Raw genomic sequence first — 16,138 nt, 5'->3', positions numbered from 1 at the left:
AAAAGATGAGCTGCTTGCACCAGGAGTCAGCCTGCACACAGAGCCTGTCCCAGGAACATGCCTGGCCTCCGCACGAGCTGCGCAGAAGACTGACACCATCTCACTAACCCCCTCCCTCTCACTTTCCCTCTCTCTCGCTCTTTGCCTGGAGTTATTTTTAGATTTCATGGGTTAAGGCTTGTTCCTTCTGGGCACTTATACGCACAGGGCAGGCACGCACACATGCTGTAGATGCTACAACTCAGGCACGGGAGTTAGCCAACAGATGATCTTGTTCCACATCAAGGAACGAATTCCAATTTCTTACAACAAAATACCACCCTTTGAGAGGATGCACAACGTGCTCAACCACGTGGAATTTTGTTGCTTGCAAATTTGACTAGGAGACATTCAACGGATAGAAAAAGTGGTTTACAGAGCAACTTCCTCTTGTCTCAAATTTCCTTCCAGTTTGCAAGATCTTGCTTTCTTTCAACATTTGCTTTAAGCCTGATTCCCATGCCGTCCGCCATAAATGCAGCGGTGGCTCAGCAGACAGCTGCTGGGTCAGTTCCCAGCACTACCATTAGCACTACAACTGAAGGCGCAGGTGGGGGCACAGGGGGGATTTATTCTGCCATTATAAGTCGCAACCAGCCCATTATCAGAGTGAAGGAGAAGACCTATGAAGAGCTTCACAAGAAGTGCCTGGAGAAAAATGTTCTCTATGAAGATCCTGATTTCCCACCAAACGAGTCCTCCCTCTTCTATAGCCAGAAAATCCCCATCAAGTTTGAATGGAAAAGACCACGTGTAAGTAACGTGTTTGCTGAATGCCTTTTACCTTCTGTAAATTGAAGTATTCGCCCTGAGCTTACATTTTTGCAGAAAATGTATGTCGGGGGGGAAGCTGTGGGAATAAGCTAGAAGTATATTTCCTTAGACTTCTCTTGGAAGATAACTGGCTAGGGTTGTGGAAGAGAGTATATAATGACTAAAATACAAGAAACCAAAATGAAACAAACAAAAAAAGAAATGGAATGAAATATGTAGAAAAAGAGGTACAGAACTTAATTTTTTTCTTGCATGATTTGCTGGGAATTTTTTTGTCAGAAACTACCAAAGAAAAAATCCCATTCTGCAACAAGTTACTGGGTTTGCTTAATTTTTAAACACTACCTTATTTCAGTTACAGCTTTACTTTAGTGTTCTGCTAATTCCTAATTAGCAGAATGTTCCTAATCTGTGAAAATAAAAGGACAGGTTATCGTCCAAAACATGCTTTTCCTCAATTGTTTGTTCCCAACATTGCTTAGGCATCTTGCAAAGGTTTAGTATATTACCGACTTACCATGAATGTGGGTGTTGTAATCACTATGAGGACCCACTCCTGCCTACTAATCCCATTTATTTTTCCGATCTTGTGGGCATTCCCCAGCTAGCCTTCCTCTTCTTTCCCACCCCGAATCTCTCTCACAGGCAGAGGACTAATTCCTCAGTTCCCAACTGAGTCCCCGTCCTGCTGCTGGAGTGCTTCTTCTCTCTCCCTGTCATTCCTGCTGGGCAGCTGCTCCCCACCAGCGAGGCAGCCCTGGGGACGCTGCCTCGGCCCCTGCCGTCCCCTGTCCGGCAAGCGAGGACGTGGTTCTGAGGAGCTTCCCCAGCTCCCCCTCTCTGGCAGTTTTTGGCCACCTCTTCTAGATTTGCTTCAATGGCAAAGTCAGTGGTGATAGACAAAACTAACCGCCAGGAATGTAACTAAATAGCAAAAGACCCGGAGCTCTTGCCGGTCGCTGTTAGAGCCGCAGAGGAAGGCCATGCACTGCTGTCACGACGATGACGAGAGCAGCGTGGAGGGGGCAGCGTGACTCCCCCGTCTGCCGTGCCCTGCGCGTGTGTGCTCTGTCATTCCTTCATCACCCCCACGGCTGCACTGGCTCCCGGGGATGGGCGTGAATGAGTTAAATCCAGATGCAAGTCAATCGTCTTAAAGGGGTGGGATTTCCCCTATTTCTACACAGAGGAAAGCGATATAGCAGTACAGTGGATGAATGCCAGCACCCTGGGGCAGGCAGACAGACTGCAAGTGTGCATATGAAAAAGCATCAAAACATAAAAGACCCCACAACGTCAGACCTGTCTAATATAACTGAGCATGCACAGATCAAGCCTTTGTTTTTGGGAAGGTTCAGACTTCAGGGTCTTTATCCCAAAGGCATTTCTTTAAGCCACTCGTTAAAAAATAAGTTTGGAAGCTCTATACTTATTATTCACATAGCAACAACAAGCTGGGGACTGTGTAAGATTCAAAATACAACCTCAACATCAAAACTGAAGCTATCTGCGTTCTTTTGACAGAAGTCTTCAGGCACCTGATATATCTGTGGTGCCAGCTGCAGGTAGAGCAGAGGCAGGAGATCCAGAGAGCTGCAATCTGCACCTGCCGAGTACTGGCATGCTGTGGGATCATGGATCCAGTCGGTCCTGACCTTGATCGAGATGGCTGTCCTGCAAGGGACACACTGGGCCTGATTTGAAGCGATGGCTATGCCTTCTTTTTCAAATGTGTTTTAAAACAAACCCTGTCATTCAGGTCTTTGCTGTAGCTAGTAGGTCCCCAAAGAGGAGAGACTCACATATAATGCTTTCTCCTTTTATAATGTGTCCCTTACCTTGTCATCCCTGCCACAACTGCAAAGTGAGACTTCTCTTGGGCACTGATGCAAAAGACCTGTATCTGTTGGTGCTGATCTCTGATTGCCCCAGGACTTTGCTTCACTGGACTTTGAAACTGTAGGTTATATAGCACTGGCAGTAGGACTTGGCTCATAATATTGTATACACGAACAGCCACAATAGACATGTTAACAGAGCATCATAAAGTCAAATGAATATGAAGTAGTGATACTGGGATAAAGAGTATTTTGCTAAGAGATTACAGCAATCATTGAAGCACCAAATATAAAGATTTGACTGCACAGGCCATGTTTTGTCATTGTCCGTAAAGATACGGACAACTTCTGTTCTTATTAAATTGCAATGGCATTTTTTTGGCAAAGCGAGCAACTAGCTTATAAACTATAGTTTTATAAAGCAGTAATTTTTAATCACTTTGAAATTCAGGTGAAACTTTAATTGAATCAGACTTGATAATGTCTTCTAAAAGAAAACAAAATTCCAGATGGTTCAGCAGTCCTGAGAGAATATCCTAACACTGGCTTCACTCTAGATCCTTTCCCTGATTTCTATAGCGTATTGTATATGCCTCACACCCCCAGAAATAGCAAATAAATAAGTGATCAATGTGCTCTAAGATCTCATTTAAAACAGAGAGCTGGGGAGTAGGCAGCCTGTTCCTGACTCCCTCTGGCTTTCCGAGTCATCTTAGTCATGCCACCTAACCAATTTGTATCCAAGCTCCCCCCACATAAGATCAGTGCATGAGAATATAACATACATGAAAGATTAACGCTGGCCTTAAATGAGCATTGTTTGCGATGACATGAATCCACGTGGGACTGTTGAATGCAAGTTTCTTCCAGAAGCTCCAAGTATTCGTGAGGAATCACGAAGTTAATCTAAAAGGCACGTTTGTCAGGTGCCAACACTATAAACCAGCGCTGATGACAGTGCCATTCCTCAGCTGAATAGTGCTTCTTCGCTGTCTCTCTCTGCATGCTGTGCTGACATATGGAAAGGCCGAGAGTCTGCTTTTGCGCCTGGGATTTACAAGGGCCCCACAGCAAGTCAGCCACATGGATGACACTCCCCGGAATCCCGGCTCTGAGCTGAGGCACCCGCTGAGCCCCGCGTGGGCAACTCCCCCTCCTACATGTGGGCTGCCAGGACCTGGGCTCTCCCCGCGTCCCCTGGCCATGGCCCCGCTGTGGCGCGACCTTGTCCTCGAGGCGCCTGCAGTTCATTACTGGGGCGGTGAGAGGTGTCCAGCATCCCAGCCCCAGCGCTACCCCTTGCTCTCGTGCATCTGGCCTACAGACCGGGAGGTCAGGTCCTCCTCCGCCACCTCCCGAGATGATTGGCCTCTGCTGCTGCGAGGGCAGTGAGGGCACGAGGACCGGTCTTGTGCCTTACCGTCAGAAGGACAGCTGCCACACAGAGAAGCTGCGAGCCATGGCATGGGGGCGGCGAGAAGGCCCCTGTAATTCTACCCAGCTAGTGACTGCCATGCCGCGACGTGAATGCGCAGGGCAGACCTCCTCATACTCAATTCGGGCAAAAGCCAAAGGACAGCCCTGAAAGCTTCCCTGAGTAAAGACTGCAGGATCCACCCCGCGTCTCCATTCAGAGTATGCGTGCGCGTGGTTTAGGTACGTAGGGGGGATGTAAAATCCCCCTCAGTGAACACCTAGAAGCCCAAAGAGCCGGTCTCACACACGCCAGGTCATATCCCGCTCAGTGAGGGGCTGTGCTCAGCTTTCTTAACAGCCTCGGCCGCCCACACCTGCGGGAGCTTCTCTCAGCTGAGAGCAGGGACAAGATCACCGATCTCTGAGAGTTGAGAAAAAGCCTCTATTATAACAGAATGCAGAGTATCGAGAGGTCCTGCTTCAGTCCTGTTTGGGTCCAGTGACACTAGGGCAGTAACAGGAAGGCTCTGACACTGTGCTTTCAAATGCACCATTGTCATTCTCCTTGCTCACAGCCAGGAGGTCACAGCATTAACTGCCAGATGCAACGACTTCCCTGGGGTGATCCTCTCTGTAGGCAAGAAAATCAGCAGAAGCTTTCTTTTCATAACAAATACAAATAAAATCAAGTCAGCAGACTAGTGGATTTTGCTCAGAATGAAAATGAATCAGTCGGATCATCTGCTGCACAGGTGTGAAGCCATTTGGATTTAGTAATCACAAAATCACAGGCCCTCTGCAGGCTGTACCGCAAAGCAAAGACGGCATTTAGTGCCACCAAGGCAGGACTTTCAGATGAGGGTAATCCAACTCAAACTCTAAAACCAGCTTGGTGTCTGACAACATTGAGCTCTGCCTTGAAGGCTGCAGCACAGCCATTTAATAGCATGGTCTAGACCATGAGAGGCCAAGGGAGAAGCATGAGGCTACAAATTGTCTTAGGCAGGCCAAAGGTGCTTCCTCTACTTGATAGGATCGGTTTAGGGAATTTACTTAGAATGCCATAGATTATTAATAGCAGTTTTTAAAGGAATTAATGCCGTTTGCTGCAACAGTATAAGCTGACTGAAGGATTTTTCCTGACTCAGAAGAAAAGCTAATGAAAATATAGCAAAGGTCAAATGCCATTTTTAGTTGCATGCTGCCTTTGCATTTTCCAGTGTTCCCTTCCAACTGACTCATAAGTACCCTCTGCCCAGAAAGCAGCATGCACTACTAATGGGTTTTTCTTAGGATTCTCTGTCTCCCTTGCTGTAACTTTGACTCTTTGTAATGAAATTACAGTCCGAACTGAATCAGCCCAGTGAACACCAAGATCCTTTAGATAGTGGCAAGGCAATCTGAGGCACTCGGATCAGAGGAGACTCTTTCTAGAGGAATCATTGCATTAACGAAGTGCAGCCTATCGGGATTCTCTGTGATAACTTGACCTAAGAGATGAAGAGCAATCCCTTGCTCAGCCAGGAAGACTAGAAGGACAGACCTGCCACCTGCATCTCGAACACCAGGTCGTCTCTCTCTCCTGACTGAGTACTTTTCATCAACCGTGGAAGACCTTTAAACCTTTCCTTGTAACTTCAACTGTACTCAGCACGACTAGCACAGCTGGAGATGAACTGGAGTAATACAATATTAAAAGCATACCCACAGTGTACTAAACGCACCTGGGCACCATGAAGAAATGCCAGAAAAGCATTTCTGTCATAGTGAAATCAGTCTATATGACAATTGTATGATCCCTTCCTTTGCATTCCTCTACCAACCATCCTCCAAAGCAAAGGAGCCCAAGATGCAATAAATTGCACTGAGGAACAATCATTGCTGTACATTTAATATTTAGAAACAGGCATCATCTAACTACCGTCATCTAAAACACAGCATGCTGGATTTCAGAGCTTGTTACTTCAATGGGAGCAGGATCAAGCCAAAATACAGTAACAGAGGCTGAAAAAATGCAATCTGAAAACCTGGCATCTCACAGCTAGTTTTCAGGAGAGCACCACAGCAACGCAAGGAAGAGTATTTTCAACAAAGCAAGTGGGTGGAGAAAAGCATGAAGGCATCTCAAACAGCTGCCTTGACAGAACTGAACCCCAGGACAGCTGACATAGGCCCAAAATAACAGGACAATCCCTCCATTTCCCTCCCTTGTGGAGAATAAGGTGACTGCTGGGGGGAGCCAGAAGCTGGTCTCTCTATCTGGCTATATGACTAATCCAAATATTTACATCAAAGCAACTCTGCTGATTACTGTGAAGGAGAAAAAAAGTGGGCTCAAGCCAAATGAAACTACAAGACCTGAAACATGAGTCTAGGAAAATCCAGGGCTACCCTGATGACATGGGAAAAAAGCTTTAGACCACAGATGTAGCATCAGCTGCCTGTACTGCCACACAAGAAATTGTCAGTTGTTTCTTCTTTCTCCGTCCCACTCCAGCCCTGCCATCTTCCAGCAGATTGGGTTCTCGGACTATACTTTGTCTTCTTCCCCATTTGCAGCTACTCAGGGAAGTGGTCCTCAGGTTGCAATATCTTTCTTTCCTTACCCTCACGAGAGATGGGTCCAAAAGTTAAGTGTCATCTTTTTCTTCCCCATACCAAATATTTGAGTTTGAGAGATGGGATAAAGCAGGGACTTTTTTTTCTCTATAGGATAGGTTGTACCTACTTCTTCCCTTGGCTTTCCTATACCTCGCAGTTCTTTGTCCTATACAGAAAATGTTCTGTGTAACCCTGCAATAGTCCCACTTCATTTGCTCGTAGTTATTACGTCGTCCTTCCCTCCCTACAGCAATTCCTTAATTATTTATGCCTGTACAGCATCTTGTGCCCATTCTATACTAGTATAAATACTGACAAACCAAATACACTGTTTTAAGTGCAGGACAAAAGAAGAGCTTCCTGTCCTCTGAGACAGATGATATCTGTATAAATTTGTGAATGCAGTATTGGCAATGAAATACTGCAACATGAGGGAAAGAATAAAATCTCTTAACCAGCAATTGATGATTCCTGAGAATTAAACATCTGATCCTGGGCAAATTTTAAGAAGGAGTATTAATGGGGTTTGTTTCTGATGGAACTCATTCTTCATCCCTAACTAATAAGCCCCAGCATATTAGTTACTGCAAATTGGTCTCCTTAAACCTGCAGTCATTTTTAAAGAATTTATTCTGGTCCCCTGATGCTCTTTCCACCTACCTGCTTTCCTGTCCCCTTCAGTGTTTTGGGGTTGTTTTTTTTTTTCATTATTGTGTAGAAATTCTTCTAATTTTAGTGTATTTGAACCCCCTACAGCAGGAGCCCTCAGGCTAGCTATTAGACCCTGTAGATGAATTGAGAAAACTCTGGCTGAAGTCTGGAACATCCAGATTCCAAAACATTTTTGTAGGGAAACTCTGCAAGAGATTTTGATATCCACAAACTGTCCTACAGGAAAACATGATTCTAAAACAGCCTTTATTTCTGTAGCAAACAGGCATCATAATGCATGCTTTTCCTGCTCATCCGCATGTTTATGTTTTGCAGGAAATATGTGAGAATCCACGGTTTATTATCGGTGGAGCCAATAGAACAGATATCTGCCAAGGAGAATTAGGTATGAAATTCTTGCTTCAGCTCTGCACCTTTTAAAGTCTGCATCACTTCATTTTCTTTTGGTTTCAAGGTGATATTTTAAATCCTCTGTCTCAGTATACCACAACACATCTACTGATTCCTTCTCTTTATAGCGAATCATTGATATCTGCCTAGTAGCAATCTAGGGAAGAACTTGAAGGGAAAGATGCTTTGCAGGGTATTATGCTTTTCATAAACTGATATCACGACTGTGTTACAAAGCAACATTTGGCCTTTCTTTTGAGCTTTGAGGAAGGACAAAATTAGTTAGGATGAGAACAAGAGTTGAGGAGTTATCTGACTGAGAAAAAAATCTAATCAGCCACTGTTGTATTTTTACAGGTGTTTAGTCCTGTTATTTCCATACAGGAGCTTCTGAAGGCCTCCAGCTAAGCATTGCTTGTACTTAAGGACAACCCCTATATTGAAGACCTTAAGCTCAGATGCTCAAAGATACTTTGATATATAGAGCTGCTATTTAGGTACAAGTGATGCCTCTGCAACAGTCATCCACATGGCACTCATCTGCACTGCTTTGTAAAGTTATTCCCCACTCAGCTTTCCCATGTCTTTCATGGCTTTATAACTTCTCCTGTGATCTTCTTCCTAAGCTAATACACCCTAATGTGTGTTAATCTTCTAAGCGTTGTTCGGTGCTTGTGACTGTCCTCATCACCTTCCCAGTACTTTTTCTTTTTTTAATTTATTTAAAACTTCCTTTCCTTTTGAGGTGACCAGAACTTCACAGTTGCCAAGCTGCGGACGCAAATGAATTTACATGCATAATATGTTCTCTCTTTCATCTTCCATTCCTTCCCCAACTACACATAGCATTGTTTACCTTTTTGATTTCTGCTGAACGTTGGGTATTTTAAAAACTCCTGTTCACAGTGGACACCACATCCTTCCTAAGGGGAAATAGATAACTTAGAATGTACTGCTATATGTATAGAGTTAGCTTTCCAAAATATATACGTATATGTATTTCTGTATGTTTTATCACTCCACCAGTTTCATAAATTTCTTTTACAACTCCCTGCAATCAAGTTGAGTTTTCACTACCTCATATAATTCTCTCACCCCACTAATTTACACTGCTCAGACAAGCTTACCCTATAACCTCTCTTAAAGTAGAAGCTAGGAGGTTTTAATTAAGGATTGAGGCATCCTTTGCTGAGCACAGCGGTACTATGGGAGAAAGTCGCTTTCCCAGAGCTCCCACAGAGGCAGCAAACTTGTGCAAGTGTCTGAAGGAGAAACCAAAAAGCGCTAAAGGGGACGGCGTTTACAACAGTGCAGACAGAGATTCAAAAAGAGGAAAACACGTCAGAGCAATGGAGCAGGAAAGAGGCCCCACGGGACGATGACTGGGACAGTGGGTTATCTTGAGAGCGGAAAATGAAAATGAGAGACTGAACCGCAGCTGTACAGAGGTCCACCTGGGAGGGGGTTATCTCTCAGCTGGTCTCTGTCCTAAGCTTGGAAGGAGAGCTAACGTGGGAAATCAGATAGGCATTCACCTGGGACAGGGAAATCTTAACGCAGGTAACACTGCTCATCAGATTTTAGTTTTTTCCTAAAGTACAGGGAACTTCATCTATTTGACAGGCGTGTACCTAGCGATGAACGATGCCAATGAGCATTTCCAGAGCACAAATAAATAAAGTGCTGAAGTACTGCAGAACACATTGAGAAGAGCCCTCTCCTGAAAGGTGACGGCACGCTCTACTGAGGAAGTGACACATTAATACGTGTCATTGCAGTATCTCAGGTTTTCCTTTCGATTATAGTTGCTCTTTCTCTTCATTTTGTCTGCTGCTTCTGCTTGTTTCAGGTGACTGCTGGTTTCTGGCTGCCATTGCTTGCTTGACACTGAATAAAAAACTACTCTGTAGAGTCATACCTCATGACCAGTCCTTTATACAAAACTACGCTGGCATCTTTCACTTCCAGGTGAGTCCCTTCATCTAGCAGGGAGCAGATGTAACTGTGTTTACCCAAGAGAGAGCTCGGCTCTCGGCTGCGCTCTTCCCTCTCACTTCTCCACCCTACAGAAGCGTGAGCAACATCAGGGAAGGAAGAGAGATTGAATTGCCTCACCCTATACTCTTCCAAGAGGGCAGTGACAGAAAGGCCAGCCCATACAGGCAATTAGGGAGCATTAACCCACCAAGGAAGCATTTGCAGATCACCGCGTCCTGCACGTAAGGGATAGCAACAGGTGCCCAGATGCAGCACTACAGCCAGCACAGACAGGCTGGTAGTTGGCAAGAGCATCTATTTTTAGGCCCGCAAGCAGCTGGTCTGTCAAAAACAAGTTATTGAAGAACTGCTTATTCAGAAAAGATTGACTGCTTTCCATATTTCCCTTGGCTCTCATAAGAGACCTCCCACTGTCCCGCGTACGCTGCTGGGGGAAATTCAATCCAGCTGCCTCCCTCCCAACAGCCATTGCTTTTCACCGCATTACAAAGCGGTTAATTTCCATACTTCTCCTCTCTCAGCCTGGCTTTTCAGGCAGGCTCCCCCTCCCCACACCAACTCAACCCAAAGATTTGCTCTGTTTGCCTTTATTCAGTTCTGGCGCTATGGAGACTGGGTGGACGTCGTCATTGATGACTGCTTACCCACGTACAACAACCAGCTGGTCTTTACCAAGTCCTCCCAGCGCAACGAGTTCTGGAGCGCCCTCCTGGAAAAGGCCTATGCAAAGTAAAACAACCTGCTGGACCTTGCTGGGCTCACCACCGAGGCTTTGGATGGGGACATGGTTAAACCACTGTGTACAGGACCTGTAACGAGCACATAGAGAGGCTCTGAACATACCAGTGCCTTTTCCCATAGATTCTCATGCCTCAGAATTGGGGATGGGGTAAAACATATTTTCTATGGGGTTTTGCTACTCATTCAGAGTCTATAGTTGATTCTCAGCATCTTTTTTTTTTTTAATGTGTGTTTATATGTCTCTATTTACACAGACACACACATATATTATGTATAAAATATATATATAGGTAGGTATCTTTATCTATGTAAAAGAGAATCTTATTTTTCTTTCCTCTTTCCAAGACTCCATGGGTCATACGAAGCTTTGAAAGGAGGCAACACCACCGAAGCCATGGAGGACTTCACTGGAGGAGTCACAGAGTTCTATGAAATAAAGGATGCCCCTAAAGATATCTATAAAATCATGAAACATGCCATTGACAGGGGATCCCTCATGGCCAGCTCCATTGATGTGAGTCCATATGAATTTTGCAGATGAGCCATGACAAATGGCAGAGGAGAGGGGCCTCTCCATCCGTAATCAAATATATGACACCTTTTGGAATCGCTTGGTTTAGTCCACATAGCAAACATCCATTTCTAGGAGATGGAGTAATCTCCACTAGACACCATGCATTAGCAAATAGCAAGTGCCAAAAGGGAAACAAACAGAAGCAGAACATGGAGGTGAAGAGAAGGGATGCGATCAGCAAAACCAGCATCCCCACACCCTCAGCCCTCGCCTAATAAAATGAGGTTAGTAGGGGCGTGCCACAACTCTATTAAGACATGAATCTTCACGTCAAAGATGCTAAGTATGCAAATGCTTGGGAATTCAGCCCTTCAATTGCTAACATAGTCTTAAATTGTCTTAATTTACTGTGGTGAATTTAAAAGTGAAAGTAAAAAAAACTGACTTCAATAACCATTACGGAGTATGAAGTTGCAGTGAAGGCAGAACAACAACCAGTGCTATCAACCACTGTAGCTAAGTATGGACCAACTAGCATGTAATGAGAGAGAAGTTACCTAGGCTATCTTTTACCCCTCATCTTGTACCGTTTCTCTTCTCTCTCCCCACCTCATCTTTTTGCATGATACTTTTCTCCCATTCTCCGTACCAGGATAACCTAGGCTTTTCCTACGGATCAGCTCCTCGGAGCAACATTGGGGAACTGGTTGCTCGAATGGTGAAGAATCTGGAAAACACGCAGATGGCTCACTCCGCTGTAGACTACCAGGGGACAGACGAAAGGCCAGCCTGGGTTCGTATGTTTCCAGAAATGGTTGACTTCACAGGGTTTTTATTTACAGACAGAACCGTTAGAGAAATGTATCATCTATGCTTTTAAATCCTGATTTGTCTTCACTGAGTTATCCCAACACAAAAGACCTGTTCTTACAGATGCTATTTGACATACGTATTAAAGTTTCAGTCCTTTCAAACACAGTGACTGATACTAGAGGGCTTTGCTGGCACTGAGGCAAAGGGCTGTTGGCTTGTGGCAAAGGCTTATAATTTCCAGAGCTTACCTGTACAGTAGGAATGGAGAGCGTAATCACATCAAATATGTCAAAAAGTGGCACATTGGTTATTGTATTTGGGAGCTGGACATTATTAGTGGATTTTATAACATCCCTCACTTGCAAAGGATGGAGAGAGTGAGAAAATTTAAATAGTAGAATGGAACAAGATCCCAGAGTATGGAGGGGGTGTGAAAGAAAGAAAAAGCAAGCTCTTCATGGCTCTCACTCCAGGCACAAAATCTCTTGGTGAACTTATTTTGAGACAGGGAGTGCTATGGAGCTCTGCCCACCAATGGAGGGGAATCTGCTCTCAGGATGCTCCTTTTAGACTACTGACTTTAAGACCCTAATCTAAAATGTGTAACAAGGAAAATGAAAAAAGGTCGAGTTTTACACATCTAAAATGTGAAAATAAAAAGTAACTCCAGCATACCTAAGTATCTAGCAAAATAGAGAGAGGGATGTTAAAACTGTTAAAGGAAAATCCCATGTTGGGAAACCTTTCAAATCTGTAGAGGGACATATTGCTTCCTCCTTCTCCCTGTGAGGCAGCTGTCATACCTTGCCCTTTAGGGAGCTGCATTTCCATGACAAAGAAATGACATCTCTCACTTTACAAAGAGAAAAAAACCCAACACCCACTCAAATTACATCATCTAGAATGTTTGGTTGCACAAACTGTCTTCTACATTTGCAGTAGAAATAGCTGATTATTCCTCTTTTGACACCCATATTTAGTCTTCCTAAAAGACTGAAATGGTGTAATTCTTTGGGAAAGCCCAGTATGACTGTCCTGTTTTGCAAGCAAAATCATGGCTGCAAATCACCCATGTTTTGGGGGGAGTTTCCTCCCTAGTGACTGTCTACTCAAAGAAGGTTGGAAAACTCTATAGTTGCTGCCCTGGAAGCTGTTTTGCTGCCGGTTATTACACACTCCTAAGCCATCACCAGGGGAAAAAAAAAACCAAAACATTACTCTTGATGGAAAGAGGCATATAGTGCAGACTTCAGAAGCACTTTAGAGAAGTGGCCCAGGGCACCAGCAGAAGTTAATATTCTTAAACAGAAAGGAGAGAAAGGGGTTATGATAAGTAATGATGGTGAAAACATGAGTAGAAATGAAGAAAAAATGAAATAGATATGAGGTTATAAGCATAAAAAATATGGAAACAGGAGCAAGAAAAAAAAAAAGGAACAGGAGCAGAAGGGAAATAACTGAAAATAATTGTGACAGCCAGGAAATATTCAGATGAGATCTTCCCTGTGCAAGCTGAGAATGTATCTGTGTGACTTTACTAATTCTGCGTTTCCAGCCCTGCCTTTCTCATGCCCTCAGATGTGTCAAGAAGGGATGGAAGAGTTACTGTCAGGGCCTTGCAGTCAGCTCTCAGCAACAGACGTAATGGAGGAGGGGAAGTTTTGCACATGGTCCATGTGCACATAGAGGAGCCTTCCATCCCCACTGTTCTCAGTGATCTCTCCTACAAACACAGCAGACTCTCTGCACCTGCCAGCTTCCTCTCCATTCTTTATCTCCCAGATAAACAGCAGTCTGAGATTTGCAAATAAAAATCTATCAGATACACTAACAGTTGATTATCAAGACAGCAAATGTATTTACACCTGAGCAACACATTGCTGAAGAAAGCTACGTTCTTCCTGAATGTCAGTTCAGTGGAAAAAATGTCAGTCATGAGGATTTTAACAGTTATGGAATAAAATGTACATCTCCATGGGAGATAAAATTTTTTTAAAAGTAGTAAGTTAGTGGGAACAGTGTATTAAATAGGGTGTTTTAATGTCATTGTGATAAGACTGCAGCTGTGTCTAAAGATGTAAGTATTCTTCTACGTGTTGATCTGCTGCAATGTTTCCAGTTAATATGTAATAACCTTACTGAGCCATACAAGAACATACTGTCACAGAAAGGGCTGAATAGTTGTACTAATAGAAAATTTATTTTGATTTTTTGAAAATTATTTTGATGAAGCATGCTATATACTAGCATGTTCCGAGTGTCCTTTCCAATTGATATTATTAACTTTTTGCTTTTTTAGTTCATGCTTCACTCCTTTCTAATGAACAACATTAATTCTGTGGACACTAAGCTTGGCAACTGCGCAGAAGAGAACACGACAAAAAACCCTGTCACCTGAATAGTGTCATCCTGCCTCCAAAAGCCCTGGGTGGCAATACCTGCCTTAGAGCAGCCAGTTGAGCTTTGCATGACTTTTACAAGTTTTTATGTTGTGTGTAACAGACCATAGTGCCAATGCAGTACGAAACCCGGATGTCTTGTGGGCTCGTCAAAGGTCATGCCTACTCCGTCACAGCCGTGGAAGAGGTACGTACAGTCCCTTTCCTCCAGCTATGGGGAGCTGTGATCTACACTGGCCTAGAACCATGAATGTCAGCAAAGCTGGGGCGGGGAGGGGGTGGGGAGCAAAACAAATTATGAGTTAAGGAAACAAAATTTATATTTAAATAAATGAAAGCCTTCTGGGGAAAAAAACCTGTCCAAGTTTTGGCTTTCTGGGGAAATAGATATTCCACCATGGTCTGCTTGGGCAAAGGTGGCCACAGCCAGCCCTACCTCCTGGTATTACAACCTGCCCACACTCACCCAAGCAGGTCAGGCTGGGCGATGGCCCAGGAAAGCACCATCACTGTAGAAGCTGGTATCAGCAATTTGACAGGCAGAACATTTCCTTTTGAACTACTTTCAGCCTATTCTTGTTGCATTCATTTCCAATCAGACAATGTTTAAAGGGGAAAGAATACGTCTGGTGCGGCTGAGAAACCCCTGGGGGCAGGTGGAATGGAATGGACCTTGGAGTGACAAGTGAGTAAAGTGGAGCTTGTGATTTGGAAAAACAGTTGCAGCTTTATTTGCCCTTATGCAGCTTGTGCCTGACCCTAACATTTGATGATGAGGTTTCTGAATTGTTTTTGCTGTCATTTTGACACATGCACTTTGAAGTTGATCATAGTTGAGTGCTTAGCTGAAGCTGTAAAAAGAAAAGAGTACCTAAAAAAGATGTTTAAGAGGGGCTTTAATCAATGGAAATAAAGAGAGAGCCCAGTCATTCTGATTTTACTGTCTAGCAAGTTCAGCAATGTCCATTTTCAAAACAAGATGTGACAGTAGAAAAATCTTTTAAGTTCTGGAAGAACTGGATGAAGCAAGATGTCAGTACATGAGCAAGGTAGGATAAAGTCTCTCATTAGGTTTTACTAAAAGGGATTTCAATAGCTACGCCAACAATGAGAGTCTGCAAACACTTTTGTCTTCAAGGTAAATAAAATGAATGCAGTTCAGCAGAATTTTGAGAGCTGCTAAGAGGAAGTCTGAAGGGAAGGCAGAGAGGAGTAGGACAATTGCTTCTTCATTTGGGCTTGTGGAGAGGAGGGTAGCATTGAGAACAAATGGTTGTAAGGCTCACAAAGGAAAAATTATATGGATGTAGCAAGATGACTCTTTACTTTCCATTCTACGAGGCTTACAGTAAAGAGTAGAAATTTTAATGAAAACTGCATTGCAAATCATACTCTAACTTGCGTACTCTTTTGAAGGTCAGAGGAGTGGAACTTCATTAACGAAGCAGAGAAAATCCGCCTGCAGCACAAGATCGTGGAGGATGGAGAGTTCTGGTGAGAATATCAGTCAAAAAACTTTCTCTAGGAGATAAGTAACTATAGCAAAAATGAATCAGACTGCACTACTTAAATCTGCTAAAACCATTGCAATAATCCCTGTTCACTTTCATATTCCAAATAAACCCTGCTCTCTGATCCTCTTATTCACCCACCAGGGTTTACTGAGTGCCACCAGCACAGTCCTAATTATGCCACACCTCCACAAGCTCTCCATCACCCTTCCTAGGTACCACCCCCTCAGCACAGTGTCCCCCAGTTTGGAGCTGTACCTCTGTTAATTGACTACCCAGCAGGCCAAACACATTAGGAAGTCACGGCACTCCCACTGCAAACTTGCCCTAATAGTGGCAGTAACATGGGTCACCCTTCTCAACCTCACCAGGATCTTTCAGACAACTGCCCACCATGTAAATCCGTTTGGGTTCAGTTTCCACTCAATTCCT

General features: G+C 44.0%; 1 protein-coding gene across 5 annotated transcripts in view; it reads left to right on the top strand.

Moving 5' to 3' along the window:
* Positions 1–498: 498 nt before the first annotated feature.
* Positions 499–16,138, top strand: part of CAPN3 (calpain 3) — a gene marked incomplete at both ends in the record, with an annotated part of 29,762 nt that continues 14,122 nt past the window's right edge. For all 5 annotated transcript variants that reach the window (XM_082000285.1, XM_082000283.1, XM_082000284.1 and 2 more), the window contains 9 exons: positions 499–792; positions 7,656–7,725; positions 9,580–9,698; positions 10,324–10,457; positions 10,815–10,983; positions 11,636–11,776; positions 14,299–14,382; positions 14,795–14,880; positions 15,612–15,689. In XM_082000285.1, coding sequence (XP_081856411.1) covers positions 499–792; positions 7,656–7,725; positions 9,580–9,698; positions 10,324–10,457; positions 10,815–10,983; positions 11,636–11,776; positions 14,299–14,382; positions 14,795–14,880; positions 15,612–15,689 — 1,175 coding nt within the window. The remainder of the gene's footprint in view (positions 793–7,655; positions 7,726–9,579; positions 9,699–10,323; positions 10,458–10,814; positions 10,984–11,635; positions 11,777–14,298; positions 14,383–14,794; positions 14,881–15,611; positions 15,690–16,138) is intronic.

Source organism: Phaethon aethereus (genome assembly GCF_964289735.1).
Source record: "Phaethon aethereus genome assembly, chromosome: 5".
Taxonomy (NCBI): Eukaryota; Metazoa; Chordata; class Aves; order Phaethontiformes; family Phaethontidae; genus Phaethon; species Phaethon aethereus.
Note: the sequence above shows the minus strand (reverse complement) of the source record. Positions and strands in the feature narration are given on the sequence as shown.